The sequence below is a fragment of the Semicossyphus pulcher genome, unplaced genomic scaffold (assembly GCF_022749685.1).
Source record: "Semicossyphus pulcher isolate SPU_LCO1_2020_fin unplaced genomic scaffold, fSemPul1.0.p SCAF_26, whole genome shotgun sequence".
Classification (NCBI taxonomy): domain Eukaryota; kingdom Metazoa; phylum Chordata; class Actinopteri; order Labriformes; family Labridae; genus Semicossyphus; species Semicossyphus pulcher.
In genome coordinates, this window is record NW_027211700.1 from 837,501 (window position 1) to 859,605 (window position 22,105).

At 44.3% G+C, this 22,105-nt stretch overlaps 1 protein-coding gene across 1 annotated transcript in view; it reads left to right on the forward strand.

The window, feature by feature from the left end:
• The window catches only part of myo18ab (myosin XVIIIA b), a 118,146-nt gene that overhangs the window by 24,136 nt on the left and 71,905 nt on the right, over positions 1–22,105 (forward strand). The window contains exons 3-10 of the mRNA XM_069676677.1: positions 15,129–15,216; positions 16,418–16,524; positions 17,342–17,518; positions 17,743–17,953; positions 19,544–19,686; positions 19,834–19,934; positions 20,084–20,147; positions 20,326–20,470. Coding sequence (XP_069532778.1) covers positions 15,129–15,216; positions 16,418–16,524; positions 17,342–17,518; positions 17,743–17,953; positions 19,544–19,686; positions 19,834–19,934; positions 20,084–20,147; positions 20,326–20,470 — 1,036 coding nt within the window. The remainder of the gene's footprint in view (positions 1–15,128; positions 15,217–16,417; positions 16,525–17,341; positions 17,519–17,742; positions 17,954–19,543; positions 19,687–19,833; positions 19,935–20,083; positions 20,148–20,325; positions 20,471–22,105) is intronic.

Sequence of the window (22,105 nt, forward strand, 5' to 3'; positions counted from 1 at the left end):
CTTTATACTGTGCCTGAACGCATCGTGTGCGACAGATGGAGCTGCTGGTCACAGTACGAAGGCGGCGTAGACTTTGTATAAAGCTATCTCAGCCTGGGACAAAAGTACACATTTAGTAATAAATAGAGTTGCATTATGGGAAGTGTAGGATCCTTTTTTAAACCAATTAAGGTAACAGAGCTCTTGGCTTCTCTGGACCCATCATCAGCAGTCTTTAACTCCTCTGTTGAAGATGGACGATATTTCTGTGCTTCTGGTGTAAAAACAAATATGTGGACCAGTGATATGTTGCAGACTCCCCTTCCAGCCTCTGGTCGTTGTTATCAGTTTGAATAGAGACGTAAGACACGACAATGGAGTTGGAGTTGAGAGACGACGTCTACGACTGGATTATTATCTGCAATTATATGCAAATATCTGCTTACTGTTTATTTGCATGCAGATATCTGTGAGTAGAGACTCTCTCTCCTCTTTTGATTCATCATTACAGAGAGAGTCGTTTCTAATCCTACATGAATTGTAGTTCTCACACACACTTCCCAGACCTGCCTGCTTTGACTGTGAAAGGTCCTTTGAGTGACATTCAGACGGACAGATCATCATGTCTCCCCTCAGTGTCACACCCTTTAGAGGCTGCTTAGAGTCTTTACTTTGTATTAAAGTGACCTTCATGGCTCAGTGACTGCAGCGGTACATGTCTGGTCAATGATTGCTCTCACTCAGTGACTTATTTTAAATTGCCTCAGACGACATGCTCAGACGTGTGCGAAGGCTTGGTTCCACAGCTTCCATCCATCCAGGAGTAAAATGAGACTTACTACAGACACTTGTTCTGTCTTCACGCTCTCGTCAGTCGTCCTGCTGGACTGAAGGCTCACAGCACGTATTTTAGGGTTTTGTTTCTGTGGAAAGTTTCACTCTGACACGTTCCTCTCAGCTGACTGTAAACCAGCTCTTTTCCATGTTACACACTTCCTCTCCATTCATATACTTGTTGTCACTCTTAACACACTGTTACATCACTGCATTTCTTCTTACCCCACCCTCTTCTTTAAGCCTCACTCTGTGTCCCAACACAGCCCGGCCTGTGCTCCTTCCTCCTCCCTCTCCTCCTCCTCCTCCTCCTCCTCCTCCTCCTCCTCCTCCTCCTCCTCTCTGTCAGCTGGACTAAAGCTGTCACTCTGTTCATCTCACTGCACACTTTGTTAGCTGTGCATTGATACCACTGTGACGCTCCCTCTCTGGAGTTTCATGGCAGCCGCGGGGTAATAAAGGAGGCTTTGTGTGGAGCCGCTCCCGGTCCTCTGGCTCCATCTTGTGGTCAGAAAGCAGACGTGCAGGAGCTGCAACAGAGAGGCTGATATCTGCTGTCTGAGGTGTCCTCATGAGGGGTGTATGGAGGGCATTTTGTTTACAGCCTGAAAGAGTTTTTGGGCTACATCATGACTTATATCGTGTCATTTTAAATATCATAGCTTTGTATTCGTTCACACCTCGTGTCCACACACCTCAGGAGTGTCTGAAAGCCTCAAACAAAGTCTTTTGAGGCCCAAACCCAGGTTCCCTTCCTGATCGGTACTTTTCCTGACAGTTCCACCTGTCCTTACTTTTCCCCGTCGCTGTTCTTCATTGGCAGTATTTCCTGCACTAACAACCAACCGTAGATGAATGTTCATGTGAGATGTGTTCTCAGGGTCAGTCTGGACAGAGATTAGTTCTAAAAGGCGTCTTAAAGACTCGTCTGGCTCCAGATAACTTTTAGTTTCACAACCAGATGTGTTGCTGTGGAAGGAGCCCGACTGTTCTCCTGTGGTACCTGCGCTTATTTGAGTGTAAGGCTGATGAAGTCAGCTGTTTGATGTGTAGTAGATTAACATTGAAAGTCATGTTTTGAGATGCAGCATCGGAGGGAGAGGATGAGCTGTTTTTCTTTCAGTGCCAGCAGAGTTTTATTTCTGGTAACATGTTTGAACTCTGCTTCTGCTTTTCTTTGCTCTGCCTTCCTTTTAACGCTCACACTCCTTCCTCTCTGCTGCAAGCGACCGTTTCATACAGGAAGACAGCACGACCTGCCCTCACATCTACAGATAGGGAGTGTGTATTAACTGACATGTTAGGACAGTAGAGAGAGCGGAGAAGGTGTTGGTCTGTTTGAGCTTCAGACAGCTGGTCGAGGTTGAGCTGCTGAATGATGACTGGACGACGTGTAAAGGTACGTTTAAACAGGACGCAGCATCACAACTGCTGTTTCTGCACAGAATCTGGACCAAGCAAACTGTTATGATCAATATATTTTCATTTGGAACAATCTGCATGATCTGAAATCTCTCTGTGCTGTTTAACAGTGCTACCATTTGCACTAGCTAACCAGCTAGCTAGCATGCTTGTTGAGCTTCTCGATCACTTCAGGCTGTAAAAAATCTGACGTGAAACTTTTTCTGCAGCTTGTGCTTAAACTTTAGTTTCTTCTCTAAGAGTTATCATGAAAGACTTTCATCAAGTTTGTTGTTCACAACCACTGCCGAGTCATGGCTCACACTGTGTCCCAGCGTGCTTCTTCTTGTGCTGAAACAATTACTCTATATTATTAAATGTTGCCTGCTTTTCTCTCTTCAGATAATTATGAATGATATTTTTAGAGCTATGTATGTTAGTTATCTGACATAATAAGTAATATCAGGATGTTTCTTCGTTTTCTGATCTTTTATAGATCAAAGGATTAATTGAGAAAACATTTAAATAATCTTTAGTTACAGCTGTTTTCACTGTGGACAGGTAAGATGCTGAGAGACTGAACCTTTCTAACGTTGTAATATCAGCAATGTGAGCGTGTTAGCATCATGATGTTAGCACAGCTATAGAGATTTAGCCCACCACTACTGGAGTTATTTCGTGGTCCCTGTTGATGGCAGACTTTGACCAATCAGAGGTTGTTTCTGAGAGGGCTCTTATTGGTCCTGCACGTCCCTTCAGAGAGTGAAGTTAAAAACCAGATTCAGTGAAAAGTTTCTTTTCAAACATTTGAAACAAATCAGATCAGATCAGGTTCTGAGCAGCTGTTAGCTGCTCATTCTATGTTCCTCATTGTGTCCATATTTTGTACTGATTGGTCAGGTTGTGTGAGGTGAACCATGACAGCTGTGTGCTCATATATTGCCCATGTGCTCACCTAGTGGGAGGGGCTTACTGGAGGCCTGTATTTTCGAGTACTGACCAGATTATGTACCTTTAACTGCAGCTTTAACCCTGAAACAGTCAGTATACTGAAACACATTAGCTTTAGCTTTTGTGCTAGCAGTTGTGTTTAGCCTAAAAACACCTGCAGGTTCATCCTGCGTTTCACATTTTATTGATTCAAATAATAAGTAAGCAAAAGGAGCAACTGTAGCTTCAGCTCCATATCTACAAGCGTGTGCGAGTCGGCCCTGAACGCACCCTGATGAACTTCCTGTCTTACTTTTTTACAATCCCTGCCCACAAGAGTGCCCAGCATGTTCTCAATGACGTTAACAGACCATTAGCTGTGTTTGCACACACACACACACACACACACACACACACACACACACACACACACACACACACACACACTCACTCACACTCGTGTGTGCTCACACAGAAGCAGCTGAAATGACAGCAACTGCAGCAGCATGTGTGGCTGCTGATGGAAGGTGGAGGAGGTGGAGGAGGTGTTGGGGGGGTTTCATGGCAGGCCCGTCCAGGCTGCAGAGCAGAGGCTCCTATTTTTACCCCCTCTCAACACCCTCATATCACAACAGCTGTCCCCGCAGCTCTTGTCTGTCTCTCTGTCAGGAATAACCGTCCAATCAGAGCGCCGCCCCTCTCCTCAGCTCGGCCGGTTCTCTCTCCACTCTGTGCGTCTCGAGCCGCTCGACCAGATCTCCTACACTTTGGACAGTTTTTGAACTCATCGCTGACGTGTGGGACTATTTGATTCAGGAGTTGTGGAGTAACTTCACTGACAGGTAGAATAATGTGAAATGACTTTTTACGAGGAGCTCATGGAAAGTCTCTGACAGCGCGGAGCCTCGAGGCTCCACAGCCGGTGGGACTATTTTTAGCAGAGAATGAGCTGAGGGGGGCAGCCTGAGTCACTTCCAATGAAACAAGAGTTTTACTCAAACTGCTCTGCTTTCGTTTCAGCACTTTCTATTTTCGTTTTCAGACTTAAATCAGTCAAAGTGAGCAAATGTTAAAGAAGAGTGTAGATGAAGAAGAGGTGGTCCACATGTAGGACACATGCTCGTGTGCCGGGGTGTGAGGTGATGGGAAATGTAGTTTTTCCTCTGATTGAAGGGACTAGACTGATATTAAACCTAAAACTGTTCTGTGAAAAGTGTTTATCTGACTCTGACTCATGAATTAGAGGTTTGTTCTCCTTTAGTTTGCTCACATGTCAGTGTAATAGTTCAGTGTTTGTGTTTATGGACTAAAGCCCTAATTATATCTCGATGATTCTGTCTTATCGTCTTACCTGCTGAAGCGATGATCTCTGATTGGCTTGTTTTCTGTCCCAGGAGGCTCATTTCATTCACATCCACATTTCACATGTGTTCTGTGCATTTACAATGTGACTAAAATATTCTGATCTTTTTCTAACTGCTCCTTAGAACTACAGTAAATCTGACTTGTTTAGGGTCCGGTAAGACCAGGCCAAACCCTGTTCTATCTCAGGTCTGTGGGTCCATATGTCTAACATGTCATGTGCTGCGTCTTCAGCAACATAGCAGATGTTTGTGTTTTGCCTGGTTGTTTATCAGTGGAGCATCCTGCTGCTCGTCCTGTCCCCTCTCTGTGTTCAGTCTGTTTGGGTTTAAGACATTCTGGATCAGGTCATCAGTGAGTATATTTGGACTCTGGATTCAGAATAGCCCTCCTTTGTTTAGAATGAATGAATACTTTTTGGTTTTTCCATTGGTCCACTATAAGTCGGTTTGAATCCCTCGACTGTCAGCGTCAGAGCAGAAAGAAGCAGCTGCCTGTCTCTGGTGCGACGCCATGTGTGAGCTTTTTGCTTTGTAGACATCAGACATCCACGGGCAGCCACATGATACCCTCTGAGACACATGAGCACATAACTGTTATCAGACATCTCACACGGGGCCAGCTGTACGGCAACATGTTGGGGAAAGTCAGCTTTCTAAGTTTTGGTCATAAATTCAGTGAGTTATAACTTTCTGTTTGCAAAGTCAGGAGACAGAAGAGCTGCTTCCTTCAACGCAGTGTTTTCAATCATCAGTGGACTCATTCTAATCTCTGCTCGTTTGTTTTCTGCAAGAGCAACAGCACGGCTATAAACTGAACAAGCCGGGTCTCAGAGTGACCCCTTAGTGTCCGTCTGTCACTGGGTTTTACCTGGAGCTCAGGTATCCACAGAGGTCACCTCCTTAAAACATCAGACCCTCAGTGTTTCTATACTGCTGGTTAGAGGGGAGGGGGCCTTTGGGCAGAGCTGCCGTTAACTTGAGTTCACTAGCTTTAAACTGCTGATACGGACCTGAAATAAAGAAATAAAGTAAAGTTAGGACCCTAGAAGGTTCTCGGAAATGTTCAAATGTCTGTCAGACAGCTGGCGCTACTGGAAACTCTGATAACATCCTACAGGTAGAATATGAGACTCCTGTAGGCTGATATCGGACAGCCAAATCTGATTGGACTAACAAATTCCTGAGACAGGTACAGCCCTTACAGACTCATCCAGGTGTGTCTGAGTCACATTCAAAGGTTGTTTGGGGGATTTGGTTTGTTCAGAGGTACTGACCTGGGACAGGTGAGGTCTACAGGTTACAGCAGTCCAGAGCAAAAAGGCACCGACTGCAAGAAGGTTAGTTAAACACGGTCAAAGCATTGATTTCATGGTTTCCTGGTGTCCTCGTGGTGAACTTCTCTTAACCTGTCCTCTGTTGTTGGTCTACACACCTGGACGTGCCGTTGGAGCGTCTGTAGGAAGTTCTGCTTTAGAAAGGTTTTGTATCAAATACATACTTTGCTTTTTATGTGTTTTGTTGCCGTTCTTTTAATGGTTTAAATTGTAATGATAGTCTGTTTTTAATGGAAAATTAGCTAGTGGCTAATTTGCACATGTTGTCGTTGGGCAGGTAGACCAAGAAAATACAACCACAGAAAAGCAAACACTTTCCACTCCTTTGAAGGTGATGTGTGAACTGAATCAGTGCTCTCACCTCACACAGTGACTGTACAGCAGATACTGTCACAGAGCTATAACGGTCGACTGTCTCTGATGTGGTCACGGCCCTGTTTTTGGTCTTTACGTTGTTTTAGATTAACACGCACACACATAACATATAAAACATAATCAGCACCTGCCTTTCCGTTCTTGTTGGCCTCTCTCTGTCGGAGTAATGTGGCCCTCAGCCCTACAGTACCACTGTCTAATCCAAAAATAAGCCCCTTAGTCAGTGTGCTAATTCAGTGACTGCTGATAAAAGCCACCAGCCCCGAGCCGGACCTGGACACTGTCCCACACACTGTGCCCGTTACACTGCAGGGCGTCAGGGTCGTCAGCGTTCATTCTATCAGCCAAAGACGTCCAGTCTGAGGAGGACACATTGTTTATAATCACATCACAATCACGTTACATCACATCTGTAGAGTACCTACTCACATCAAAGCCATTGATAATGGCAGTTTACACACATACATCTTTTTCTACAGTCGAGTTTAAGTTTGTATTTTGCTCGTAGTCTGAGAACAGAGGCTTCGGTCGTCTTGGATTCAGTTGGACAAACTGTAGCTCGGATGCCTCCTGGATGAAATCCTCTTACTGGGAAACAAATGAGGAAAATAATCTGAAAAAAGAAAATATTTATGGATTTAATACTTTACTTTGTAAGAATCAATGGATAATAAGGTTTGTTTTCTTTTAAATACCTGACAAGTCAAAGTTCTTCATCACCTTGATCTACAAATAATGTAATCTACTTTTTAGCCATAAATGCCTCGAGATAAGGCAACATCTGAGGCAGCAGGCAACCACAAATACATCATTATATCATGTTCAAGCTCAAGTAGTGACATGACTTCATGGGAGAAAACTGGCATCCATAACCCGTGAGCAGGAGCTGCTGTTGGTTTCAGCTTCTCTCTCTCTGACTTACCTGTATTTTTGTAAACCATACAAACACACCTCTGGCGGTGTTGTAGGTCTAGTTGGTTTAGTTTGGTGTATCCTCTGCTTCTTGTAGAACATATTCATTGCTTTGCCAACAAACTGTGTCTCGGTCTGTGTCGACAGTTTAAAGCAGGAATATCCTCATTTCTAATCCCTCCAATCATCTGTGTGTTCTCATCATTCTCTCTCCTACCTCCTGTTTGTCCTTTGTTTTGGATCGACCCTGTTCATTGCTATTCCATCAACATTTGTCTCTGCCTACATTGACTATTTAATCTCTCTGTAGTCTTAAGATCCTACATCCTATTCAGCTGTCCCTTTGTATTCTCACCATTCCTCCTCTCCTAGCTCCTCTCCTCCTCCTCCTCCGTCTGCTGTGATCTGATCCATCACAACCCATGACAGCAGATCAGCCAACATGGCATTCTCATCTCGCTTTTCATTCTGGGAGCAAAAGGAAAGTCTCAAACTCTGCATGGTGTTACAGTGTTCCCACTAACACGTGTGTCTTTAGATGTGTGTCACCGTAGAAACTGGATGGCTCTCACTGTCATTTATAAGCACATATCAGGCTAGTGAAGACATTTGCTGTGACTTTGCACCAACTCAGACGTTTGCTGGACGCTTTACAAGTGCACCTCCATTAGTGCTTAAGTTCTTCGTAAAGTAAGAGGGAGTGTTTGTCTCTAGAGAAAGAGATCTGTGTGAGGCAGAATTCACTTTAAATGCAAAACATTAGCATGACTTGATGTTTGCATGGTGTGTGATGGACAACAACGTGATGTGGTGCCGAGGTTTTCATCTGGTTTTTCTTTTTTATATCAACATATTTAGATCAAAGACGAGAACACTCCAGAGACTAAGAGTGTAAGTAAATGTTCTTTATGAGTCATGTTAGAGCCGCCTTGTGTCTGCAAGGATTCAACAGGTCTTTATCCAGGTTTCTTTGTCCATCTTCTTTGTGATATAGCAAATAAGTACACCTTAAAACCTGACCAAGGGCATTTTACCATTAGCTTAATGGACAGCCTCACTTTGCAGTAAAGGCTAGCCGTTCCACTGAATGTTACTCAGGAGTTTCAGAAGATCTGCAGACACAAATATTCCTTAAAAATAACTCAAGTGTGTCAATAAGAGTTAATCTCTGACTAGTGGTGCTTACACGAGGCCCACTGACTTTGAGGATAATTAATTAGTAAACCTTTAACCAAGCATTTTTAAGTTCATGTTGGATTTCTTGGCTTCTCTTGCAAGCATGAAGCAGGAGGCTGTATGGTCCTGTTCGGTCTGCAGAGTAAAACATAGTTTGTTATTCTGGATAAAATGTTGTCCATCACCTTTAGAGGTGTGATTGTTGTCAGATGGATCTATGGGGGAATTTTAATTCACAAGTTGTCTGATTGTTTGGATATAGTTGAAGGACAGAGTATTTTCTTAACAAAGTTTAGTCTTAAACTCTAACTGGAAACAAATACAGACTCATTCAGCTCAGTGTGAACAAACCCATATTCATTATTCATGTCCTTATACCTCCTTCCTCTCCTCTCGATGAGTAGCCAGAAGCTGATGGGTCGCTCAGCCGGGCCAAGTCAGTGCCAGCTCTAGACCCTGGCAGAGGGTTATTCCGTGCAAGAAGTCCCCCACCGGTTCCACCTACAGAGTCAGTAGCCCGGGTCAGGAGTCCCTCCCCACCTAAAGCCAGGACAACTGTAAAATTACCAGAGCGATTCAAAAGCCCCGAACCACCCAGAAATGTAGCAGAGCGATTCAAAAGCCCCGAACCACCCAAATATGTAGCAGAGCGGTTTAAGAGTCCTGAACCAAGACAAGCTGCTCTGATCCCTGAGCCAGTTATGAACAGTGAGCGAGAGCAAAATGGCATACAGAGCAAAAGTGTGGTCAATGGTACAGCCAATGGTAATATCAAACATCCAGCTACCAGCACCAACCAGATGGATGCTACAGAAGACCAGGGTCTGACACGTAAGAAGGTAGTAAAGGTGGTCCGTCGTGTGGTCAGGAAGGTCCTGCCCAAAGAAGAGGAAGAGGCCTCTGTGCCAACACAACCATCAGGCAAAGCTCCTGAAGCAGCCAAGCCCGCTGCAGAACCAGTTAAACCAGTACCAGCACCTGCTTATGTGGCCCCCAAGGCCCCCTTGATTCCAGGATTCTCTTTTAAACACGACGTAATCAAAACAGAAGACAAAGATGACTTTTCACGAGGATTGACGAACTTCATGGTCAGAGGTAGGACAAGGGAGCCCCGGCCACGGATACGCAAGGAGGAGCGTCCAGAAAAAATAGAGTTGGAGAAAAGAAATGAGAAGAAAGAGGAACAGGTTGTGCCTGAAGAGAAGAAAGAGGATAAAATCACCCAAAAGCCACAAGAGGTGAATCACAAACCTACAAAATGTGATCCAGTTATACAGGAAGTCAAACCTCCTGTGGTCGCTGTAAACCCAACCAACAAGACTTCTGAGCCGTCTGCTCCAACTTCTTCCAAATCAACTCATTCCAGGCCTTCATCTTTCCCGACGGTTGTTGGCTTTATCCCAGCTCCAAAGGCCTCATCTTTGTCTCCACCTCCTGGCTTCATACCGGCGCCCAAACCAGCTTCTGCCACAAAACTCCCCCCGGCAAATCCTCCTCCCTCTACTACCCCAGTGCCACAAAAACCTTCCCCCCTATCGCCTCCATCGCGTTTCATCCCACCTCCTAAACCTTCTCCAACTCCTGTGAGCCCTACTCCTCCCCGCCCCAGACCTGGCCCACTGTCTCCCTCCCCAGTGGTCATTCCCATTCAACAACCTTCTGTCAGTCAACAAGAGGTACAGTGTCCTCACTTCGCATGTCTGGTCAACATTTAGGACCTTGGTGTGGAAAGTGCATGAAATGCATGTTTGAAACAGAAAGGACTGTGGTGTTTGCTTTCAGATAACGACCTTATTGTGAAACAGTTCTGGAGTCACTTGGTACTTGATGGATGGTTGGTTGTTTGCTGTCCATCTGTTTTAGACTTTAGACTGTTATAGAGTATTTATAGTTGATGCCCAGTTGGAAGGAGGAAATAGCCAGTGTACCCAATGCTGTGCAATTTGGTAATGAATCAAATAAAGCAAAAATATCGACTTGGCTTTGGTTCAGGTCTAAAAGTTTGCAGTACCAGTTAGGCTTACCTAAGTCGAGTCACAACGATGCAGGTTTGGGGCTCAGTTTTGGGGACAGGCTAAAATAAATGAAGGTTTGACAACCAGACAACCATGAAATGTGGTATACATTTAGGCGATCCTCAGAGGATGTTTTCTGCACCCTGACCTTTTGTGTGCTGCCAAGTCTCACAAACTTTGCTTTCTTGTTAACTACGTAAGACAGACTACATAACAACTACACTTCCTGATATATTTGTGACTCATTCTGCAAATAAGGCTTGAGACTAGCAGACTGGGTGGATCTTTCTGTCTTTTGTTTATGGGCACTGAGCCAGTTGCTCCTGGGCTTCTCAACAGAAGTTCTTAGGGGGTACGAGTACTTGATTACTTCTTGACTCCAATATCCCCAAAATGATTTGTTGGAAACGATAGATGCTTTTGTGCTTTTCCAACAGCATGCTCTTTGAGTCTTAAAACCTTTTCTGTCTTCATCACATCAGGAGGAGGAGTTGCTCTTACATAGCAGAGTTATAAACCAAAGACAGAGTCCCATTGGACCCGGCTCCAAACAAGGGACTTCCGTAGCCCAGAACTTCTTATCACCAACATAAGACCCATGTAGAACCAATTCCCAGGAACCTAAAGCACGTGCCCTACCTGTACATTGACTTTGTTGGATTTCATGTTGTCTCATGTGTTCACTCGGTTTGCAAATATTCCTTTAAACAGGAAGTTGAATTTAAGAGTGTGAATTCGTTGACTTTCCTTTTCTGCATGTTGTTTGAGATGGATGCTAACAGATTGGATTCCACTTTAACCCGAGCTGCTTCTTTAACGATGAGTTGTTCTTGTGTAGTCATTGGCTTTGCTTCATCAGTGGGCTTACTGTAGTGTCCATGTGTTGCTGCTTTGACCTGTAGGAGGCGCCGCTCAGTCCCACCGAGGAGGCTCAGAGACGCCTGATGAGGATCTTCAGTGCTCCTGTAAATCACAACGCTGTCTGTCCATCTGCATATTGTTTATGTGTTACCTTGACTTTGTTTGTCTTTGTCTACACAACACAACCCTTTCAGTGTAATGCAGCACACACATGATGTCTACAACTTTCCTTGCTGAATTGTTTATTGGGAGTCATGTATTACTCCTTTGTTTTGGTGTGTTTGTTGTAAGTTACCAAATAACCACTTGTCCACACATCTGTACATCTATTGTGAAGATGATTCAACCATTCAGCTTTCATTCATTTAGTGTAATCAATATATAAAATCAAAGAGGGCTTTTTCATCTGAAAATAGTTGCCAGACAAATTAAATGTAAACCCTGAAGTCTGAAGATGTGCCTGAAAGTACCAGAAAAGATAAGAAAGCCTGGTAAACATTCTGACCGGTGTCCAACATTATAACATCAGTTATAACGTTTGAGGCCACAGGGTTAGATGCAACAAAGCCCCTGAATTTGGTGGCCAAAGTACATCTTGAACACCAGCTGTGACGCTTTATTTAAAAGGAAAGTTCTAGTTCCTTTCAGTCTGCCTTTTTCACGTCCAGTAGCCACTGCTGGGGCACAGCTTTCGCTAACGCTAGCACATAGCACAAAGGAACGGACGTTCGTTGGACTGTGTCAGTACCACATAGAGATGAAGCTTGGTGAACGGAGGTGGCCACCTACATGTAACATTGGCCATGGAGCAGATTTGTGGCCTCGACTATCTGACAACTGTAAATGTCGAACTCGAGATACTGAAGACGATTTTAGGGGGAAAATCACTTTTTACTGACGTAGCAGCCAGAACAGTGACTTTCTGTGGTTGGAATAAAAACAAACCTTTAGTACGCAGCTTGTTCAGAGACTTTGTAATGACATGAGACAATCTAAATCCTCTGACTGGCTGGGTCGTATCTCGATACATATAGATTATATATTTATTACTCTGATGAGGGATGCTTTAGTTCATAGGGTTTCACTCTGGCTCTGCTTCTCAGCTTTAGGGCACGTTCCATTTCCAGTACCGTCTCACTAACTTTCACCTCCACAGTAAACAGCAACACATCAGTGCTTTGTCACTGTAAAGGAATCATTTTCCCCCCCTTGTTTCTCATGTCAGTCATTCCTCCATTCCTCGGCCATGTTTCATGCTCCTTGTGTTTGCTTTGATGCATTTCCTTCATCACTGTTGACCTTGTCTTCTCCTTCTTCTTCCCCTCATTCTCTTCCCTCTCTCCATGCCTTACTCACACTGCTTTTGCTGGCTGTCGTTGTGTCTCTGTGGCTGCTTTGTGGCTAAGCTGGAGCCGGCAGTCAGTGTGTCGTCTTCTGTGCAAGCCCCCGCCCCCGTGGCCCCTCAGCCCCAGGGCCCCCTTCAGGTACCGCAGCCCTCCAGCCTTCCTCTGGGCCTCCTGGCTGGAATTTGTACTCGCGTGGCTTGTCAGAGCGTAAGGCCCCACATCCTTCTAACTTCCCCTCTTCCCCCTGTTTCTGTTTTCTGCAGTGTTTTCAACATCTGTGTTCGACTGCGACCAACACAAACAGCTGACAGGAAACAGATTTAATCCAGTTTAACTGATTACATGCTTTTACACTTCTGTGATTAGAAGGACGTTTTGCCTCATTTGGAGACAATTTGTCAAGATGCAAAGGAGGACATTAAGAGATAATTTTGAGCTGTTTTTAGAGTTATGGAAGCATATTTTAATAATTGGTCTAAAGTATAGAATTATGTAACGACAGAGATCGAAACCTTTCCCACAAAGAAAGGACAGATCCAGATATTGGCAGCTCAGGAGTGGGTAGGATCTGAGTTATTTTGGTGGGTGGAGTGAAAACAACACAAAGCAGCTATCTGCTGCACAGACGTGCTGATGATAACCTTGTTAGGTAACAACTTATATAATACCTTAAAATAAAAAGGCCTCTGAGGCCTATTGATTACATTTTTTATGGCAAATGAAGTTAAGCACTGAATTTATGTTTTCTCTGAAAATACAAAAGAGTTATTTTTGCTTCTGATGCAGAAACTCAAACCCACTGTTGACCCCGAAAGTGTGAATGAATCAGTCAGGACTTCTGTCTTTAACATGAACTACAGATTGTTACACTATGGCATGACGTAACTGCTTCAAGCAGCATGAGCTTTGTGTCTTTTGGAGTAAAGGTTGGCATTGTGAGAGAGCGCTGCACCGTCATACATGCATGTGTGAGTGTTGCGTTCAGGTGCTCCTCTCGCTCTGTTCTGTGTCAGGAGGAATCTCTGTTCAGCACGTGAACTCTGATTTTATTCCATGAGTCGTTAAAGATTCACCAGGAAATACGCAGAGGCAAGGGAGAACAGAAATATATGATTGTGATCCTTTTTCTTTGTCAGATCTGATACTGATAGTCTTCGGGCCTAAGAAAAAGATTTAAAAAAAGATCCTTTTAAAGAATGAAGTCAAAGTGTGGAGAACACAGTCGAGCTCGTAGTCTTACTGTCAGGCTGCAGGTCTGCAAAAACAAGAATCAGAGGGGGAAGATTTAAAGTTAAAAGCTTCCTGACTTATGTTTTCTGATACCTGGATCTGTTACTGAGATCCAAATGAGATAAATAACTGAATCTTTGTTGCTCATGGTTACCCCTCACACCCTGACAGAGGTGTTTACATGTATTTTGACAGGAAAGGTTTTCAAAGTCACTTTTCAGCTGTGAGGAAGAACAGGTTACAGCAGGGCAAACTAACTTATCTTAAGTGTTTGTTGTTGTAATACTGACCGTGGCCACTAGAGGCTGACGTGTAGACTTCACATGGGGTTAGAATGAGAAAGAAAGACACAAATGAACAAAGGAATCATTTCCTTCTGGAACTTAGAAATGAAATAATATTTTGCCCGTCGCCTCTCAGCGTCTCTGTGAGTCAACAAGTGGATCCTAACATGTCGTTCACACGTACTTGATTCTCTCTCACAGGTGTGCTGCATAAGTCTACTGCAGTTTTCTCTGAGTACTAACTCTATGTCAGTGTCTGTATAACACATGATTCTCATATGTAACTGTGACCTTTGACCTCTTCATGCTGGCCAATCATCAGGGATCAGTGGAAGAGGACCCTGTGGCCCTCCTTCAGGCCTCTCATGCTGCAGCTAAACAGTCCCAGGTCTGACCTGCACGCTGCCCGAGTGCAATTCACCCCCAGCTCGTCCCATAAACCCCCCCCCGTTGTGTTATGCTTGCAGCGTGCAGTGTGTTCTGTTCACACACACTCACACACACACACACACACACACACACACACACACACACACACATACACACACACACACACACACACACACACACACACACACACACACACACACACACACACACACACACACACACACTTTATTTCTTCATTTCACTTTGCTTTGTTTCTTTATATTTCCGTTTCATTGTTGTTCCTTCCTCACTTCTGTCCCCGTGTGTGTTCACTGAAGCGACGTTATCCCTGACACACACACACACACACACACACACACACACACACACACACACACACACTCCCCTGAGGCTTGTTATATTGATGTCTGTCTGGTTTGAGATTTCCCGTACATACACACACACACACACACACACACACACACACACACACACACACACACACTCACTCACCCTGCAGGCGCGTGCAGTGCTCAGTGAACTGTGTGAGTCCACTCTGATCACCTGCATGCTCATCATCCTGACAGCTTTCAGCATGTGCTGGTCTCAGACTGGGAGCACTGGTGGTGTCAGTGACGACCTGGTGTGATCATCAGTGTCACAGTGACGCGTCTCTGCTGTCCAGGTAACACTTTGTCTCTTCCTGTCCGTCCTGCAGGTGAAGACAGAGGAGCAGATCGCAGCCGAGCAGGCCTGGTATGGATCAGAGAAAGTCTGGCTCGTCCACAAAGATGGATTCTCCCTGGGTGAGATGGGAACACTGGGGGGGGGGGTAAAATAAATTATATAATAAATCATAAAAATCAGGTGTAGGTTTTTTCAATGTTTTTTGCTCGTACTGTTTGAGACGCAGACGCTCTTTTTTTAAAACTTTTTTTGAACACATCTTAAATATTATTCGTTGTAAAATGGATGTGAAGCTCAGATGGAATTAAAAGCCAACACAAAAAGGTGTCAATCAATCATTTCATACTCTCAGAGGTCAGAGCAGCTCTGATGTGAACAGGTAGACTGTTCACAGATCAGGAGCTACCACAAAGGCTCTGTTTACTCTGCTCTGAGCCTGGATCTTTGAGCATCTGATGTGTCGACCTCAGAGCTCTGATTGGAGCATGTTGGTGCAACAACTCAGACCAGTCTGAGCGTGCCCGCTCGTTCAAAGATTTCAAAACAAGTGATAAAATCTCACAGCTGCATTCTGAACCAGCTGTAAGCGACGAAGAGACAACTGATCTCTCTCTTAGTACAGAGTAAATTACAACATGTTTTACAGCTGACACTGCACATTACATTTTCTCCTCACATAGATATGAGTAGATATAGATATAAGTTTCTGTGGTTGTTACGAGCTAATAAGCTGAACACTTCCTTTAATGATCAGAAAAAGAGTACACCGTCCTCCTCTGATTCATGTGACCTTTCATGAGCGCTGAAAGTTCAGTTATTCTAATCATTTTATCTTCCTTCATACATTCAGGCCCTAATACTCTGAAATAAAACAAAAGATCATTTCTGTAGCTGTTTGTTGTTGTAATACTTATTTAGGCCACACGAGGCAGAAGTGCACCAATACATCGAGTTCTTCATAGATTAAAAAGCATGTTTACACATAAACATTTCCTGTTTACTGAACATTAATGCTATACATACCTGCTTTTGTCACCTGCTTTACGGAGGAAACAATCGGTCTGAAATGAGAGATCATTATCGCACCACCTCGTTACAGTTGTTTACTCTGCTGCGTGTGTCCAGATCGTTTTTAAGACCAGGACTTGATTTTTAAATTATTCACAGTAACAGAAAATAAAAGTCTAAGTTATAAATCCATGTGTCACAAATCTTTATTTTCGTTTAAATTTGGCCCTTTAAATTTGCCAGTGAAGATTAAGCGATGAGTTTGAGCTAGCAGGCTAATAACGACCTGTTTCCTGTCTGTTCTCCTTTCAGCCACCGTAGTGAAGACGGAGGCCGGCTCTCTGCCGGAGGGGAAGGTGAAAATCAAACTGGAGCATGATGGGACGTTACTGGACGTGGACGAAGACGACATAGAAAAGGTGAACAGGGAGGGCGATACCTGTTTAATGATCCAGTGTTAGCTACATCCTTATCAACTTACTGTTTTTATGATGTCATGTTGTTAGTTTTACTTCACTTCCTGGCGTCATGAATCTGTAAGACTGAAACAGATCACAGGTCACACTTTTTATCTGTTTAAACTCATTCTTTGTTTATGAAATGTCACTTTAGTTGAAAAAGAAAGTATATAAATAATAAACATAAAGTTTACAGTGTAAAGAAAGAGGCTAGCTGGAGTTAGCCTGAAGCTAACAGGCTTTAGCAGTCCCTGAGCGTGATGGAGGAGGTCTGATCTCCACCTGTCACTCAGTCACGCCTCAGAGGCAGAGTCAGGCCGTCACAGATGGTCACAGAGGACACTGACAGCCGCAAGGGATGATGGGAAAGGCGGAGGAGAGGTTACAGGGACAGCTTTGTTGTATTTGTTTTCTTGGCCCCGGCTCTTTGTCCAGTCTATAATCTCAGGAGACGTGTTCACTGAACAAACAGGCTTTTAATTCGTGCCCACATTAAGACATCAGAGGACAAAAAGTATTTTGTTTATGAAGTGAAGATGAGAAGGACTCTGTTTAATAGTCTAACAATGTGCATGATCAATATTACTGCACTTTATTGGTGAGAAAGAGAGGGAGAAAGAAAGCTACAGGGACACTAAATGCTGCTTAAAGAGGGTTAGGTTTAAGGTTAGGGTTAGGGTTAACCAGGTTTAACCATTACCAGATGTCAGCTGACGGGTTCTGAGATTGGTTGGTCGTTGATTTCCTTCATCATCAGCTCTCCTCTCTCTCTGTGTAGGCCAACCCTCCGTCGTACGACCGGTCGGAGGACCTGGCCTCTCTGCTCTACCTGAATGAGTCCAGTGTGATGCACAGCCTGAGGCAGCGCTACGGAGGAAACCTCATCCACTCCTACGCCGGACCCAACATGGTCGTCATCAACCCGCTCAGCACGCCCTCCATGTACTCTGAGAAGGTCCGCTTTAATCAAAAAACACTGTATTAACGATCGTGTGTTATATTTATGTCCATGCCTGTTAAACAACACAAGCAGCATCAGCAGACGATAGATTTGTATTCTTCCTCTCTGGGAAGATGTTTTATTGACTTCTGTCCAGCAGCAAACGCACGTAAACGTGTTGGTAAATCTTGCAGGTTGGGGCTATTATTCTGAATATAATTCTGTGTCCTCCCCGTCAGGTGATGCACATGTTCAAAGGCTGTCGGCGCGAGGACTCGGCTCCTCACGTCTACTCTGTCGCCCAGTCGGCCTACCGCAACCTGCTCACCACCCGGCAGGATCAGTCCATCGTGCTGCTGGGAAAGTCCGGCAGCGGCAAGACCACCAACTGCCAGCACCTGGTCCAGTATCTGGTCTCCATCGCCGGGAGCACGGGCAAGATCTTCTCTGGTGAGTCTGCAGCAGAGTCGTCCCAAAGATGCATACGTACACAAAAAGATGGAGAGATGGAGGGTGAGCAGCCTGTGGACGCTCTTTGACATGTTGTATGATGCAACATAGCTGGTAAAATAGACAGAGTGACCACATGCATCGATTCCTGATTGCTTTTATTGAGAGTCTGTAAATGTTTGGATTGGTTACTTTGAAACTGAATTTAACTCTTTAAAAGTTGCATAAACCCTGATAACAATTACAACAACAATACAAGAGTAATTTTAGTGTTTTTAACCCACATCACACATTTTTTATAAACTAAAAACAGCTGTTTTATCACTCTCTTCAAAGACACCAGACTCCATTGAGAAAAACAGAAACTTTACCTCACAGAACACAGGAGTTGCTGCTCGTCCGCTGCCTTGATCTTTCAGCTTTTTTGTGTTATTACGTGTTACACAAATATGTTATTGGATGTAAACTTACCAGTAAAAACACCAAAGTCACACAGTGACACAAACAAACTCACCAATCGAGGCCATGGTAGATCAGTTACTCCTGTGTTCTGTGAGTTTAAATCAGTGTTTTTATGAATGGAGTCTGGTGTGTTTGCAGAGAGCGATGTAACGTCTGTCTGTGGTTAAAACAATCATCTTCCTCTGTAACAAAAAGGTCTATCTCTGTAGGGATCCTTTCTGTCATGTTGTCACACACTTAGAATAACAATCTGAGCCTGTCAGTGGAAACAACAAGAACTTTGAGTGGACGACCTTTGACCCATCAAGGATTATGTTGCAGCCATTACAGCCTGTTTCACTGCTGCAGGATGAACACATCTACTGGAGACGTTCCTTCAATTCTTCAACAGTTCATTTAAAAAAAACATTTTCAGATGATTACCTGCTGACTCTTTCTGTTCGGAGGGTGAAGAAGTGAAAATACAAACATGAATATCAGTTGAGTAAATGTAAAGTCATCCGGACATGTTCCCAAAGCCCCCGCCTCCTCTGAGTGTCTGCGTCTGACCTGCAGCTGTGTCACCTCAATTATCTTCACCCTTCACTTCACTGCGGACATAATATTCACCTTCCTTAAACACTCAGTCACACTTCTCAAGGTGTCTTATTCAAATGAGCTTCAGCAAACGGCTGGAACCAGTTTGAACATGCAGTCGTTTCCGTAACAGACGGGAGAGAGAGCAGGAGGAGATTAAAGCTCCCTGACACACAGAGCGGAGAGAGAGACGGAGGGGAAATTAACAGCAGGATAAAAAAGGTGGTTTGAGCGACGTGTGGAAGCAGATCGTCATGGGAACGGGGCCTGTTTTATTTACACCCCAAAATATGTAAAAAAGTAGAGCCCAGGTTTTAACATACCAGAATAAGTCCAGCACTTGATTTCCATTTTCACCTGCAGCAGCTGCTCTGGTTAGTTCCTGCTTTCAGTTGATGATCAGTGTGTTTAATTTGTTGCATCAGAGTTCTTTCTCTGATGTAATTTAGAAGAGTGGGATTTTTTCTGAATCGAACATTTATCTGTAGTTTGTAAAAGTTTCCACCGAACAAATGATGAGATGATGTCTCTAACTCTTCTCTTAACGCCCAGCTGAGAAGTGGCAGGCGGTCTACACCATCCTGGAGGCTTTTGGAAACAGCTCCACGTCCATGAACACCAACGCCAGCCGCTTCTCCCACGTCGTGTCCCTCGACTTCGACCAGGCGGGACAGGTGGCCTCCGCCTCCATCCAGGTAGCACACACTGTCAGCTTAGAGGGCAACAGATTAAATACACACTAACCAAACTGTGAAAGAGATGCAGAGTAAGCATGAGACAGTCTATAGTCTTTGTTAGACTCACAGCAGGTCGTCTGACTCGTGTCGTCTCTTCCTGTTTAGACGATGCTGCTGGAGAAGCTGAGGGTGAGCAGGCGACCCGAGGCCGAGTCCACCTTCAACGTCTTTTACTACTTGCTGGCCGGAGCCGACAGCAGCCTCAGGTGACTCCTCCAACTCCTCCTTCTGTCTGTTACATTCAACCACACACAGACATCCAACTTTATGCTGAAAACACAAAATAATTGTGAATAAAAATGTTTTTGCTTCCTGGCCACATAGATATTTAAATGTGTTGTTGTTTCTCTCTCAGGACGGAGCTGCACTTTAACCACCTGGCTGAGAACAGCGCGTTTGGGATCCTCCCGCAGTCTAAGGTAATCGCAGCCAAAGTTCTTCCTGAGATTTCTGTTTTAAAGGTTTCACATCACACTTAACTTGGCTCGAACAACGCAGATTTTTTGGTCCAATAACAAGAGAGATGTTTGTGATGACATTCTTTCCTACATACTGTATACTGTGAGTATCTGCGTCTGACCCTCTTCCCTCCTCCAGCCTGAGGACAAGCAGCGAGCCTCGCAGCAGTTCACAAAGCTGCAGGCGGCCATGAAGGTGCTGGGCATCTCTGCAGAGGAGCAGAAAGCTCTGTGGCTCATCCTGGGGGCCGTTTACCACCTGGGGGCCGCAGGGGCCACTAAAGGTAGGAACTTACACCTACTGCATGCACTAGTCTCTACATGAGGACATTATAACGTCTACATCGTGCGTGTGATTGGATGCCAGACTATTTTTGTTCCTTCTGCAAAACTGACACAAAGATTAACAAAATAAAAGCACGTCATTTTCTCCTTTGTCTTTCTCTACAACTCATTCCAGACGCTGACATCACTTCCTGTTTTCTTCTCCTCTATTGGTCCGTGTTTAGTGTAGCTGTGATGTCACTCACTGTGTCCCCTCCCCTTTTGTTACATGACCCACAGTTGTGTTTTTTCCACAGACGGGGAAAAACAAAAATCACTGCAGAACAAAAGAACTCTCACGCTCTGATGTTTTTGATTAAATGAACTGTTGGTCATTAGTGTCACTTCACCGCTCATTAGGCATGATGGGAAATAAGTCTGCCGCTCTCATGTGCAGAGGAGCATCAGATAACCGAGCGGGATGTTCGACATGTTCTTTGAAGTGATCTTTAAATATGACCTGAAAGATTCTGGACGCCTCACACGGTTTGTTTTCAGTGGTTCCTTTATAAAACGCCAGGTTAAGAGTTTTAAGCATGTTTTGATTAATAAGTTAATAAGTTAAGAAGTCACACTTAATCACATCAGTCATGTCACGAATTGTAATAATTATTTTAAAGTCAGACCCTCTCTTATTCCCACCCCTCTCTGGACCCTCAGTTTAGTCATCTCACCCTGCAAATTGCTTCTCTGTCCTTCCAACCATGTATTCATCTCCCTCAGCTCATTACTCCGACATTAATGACAGCACAGCGCTGCTCAGATTACCATAAAACTGAACAGAATTAAATGCAAATCCTCCTCGCTCGAGCAACGATCAGACTGCAGTTGTACAAAGTGCCACTAGGTGTCAGGCTTCACACACTCAGCTGGCATCATGCTGAAGGCTGCCTGCAACAACAGCAGGGCTCCTTCTCTGTAAGATGCTGTTAACGCTTAAAGCTGGTGTTTAAATAAAGTTAATTCAAAGAGTCAATTACAAACGTTTTCACACATGTAATATTTTTGTCCTGCTTCTGAAATATGTCTTTACTGTAAATGTTGTAACCTGCTGCAGAACCCTGCTCCCATTCAGGCGCAAACATCAGCGAGCTCGCACCCTGACGTTTGCTGATCCAGCCTGACTTCTCGTTTATCTTAAAGCTGTTAAATGTGGTGTAAGTCCGGCCTTTGTGCAGGCCAGCTGTTCCACTACAAACTGGGGACATTATTTATTCATGGAGCACGCTCAGTGCGCGCTTTGTGCCTCATGCTGACACAATGTTTGGGTCCAGATCTTCGGGATTCTTTCTTGTAAAACACAATGATGCACGATATTGGATTTCTTGTTGATATCTGATATGATGATATTTTCCAACCCTTTTTGCCGATTTCGATCCCGATATATAACACCCTGAAAATATTAGCAGAGGAATGACTCATCTGCAGATGCAGATTTGTCATTTTCAAGCTTTAATCTGCAGATACCGACAACGTGCCGATAATATCGTGCATCCCTACCTGACAACCCTGGATGTAGTCAGCAGATGAATGAAGCCAGTTAAAGTCCTCTAAGTCAAACAGCACATATACAGACCTAAACCGACACTTTGCAT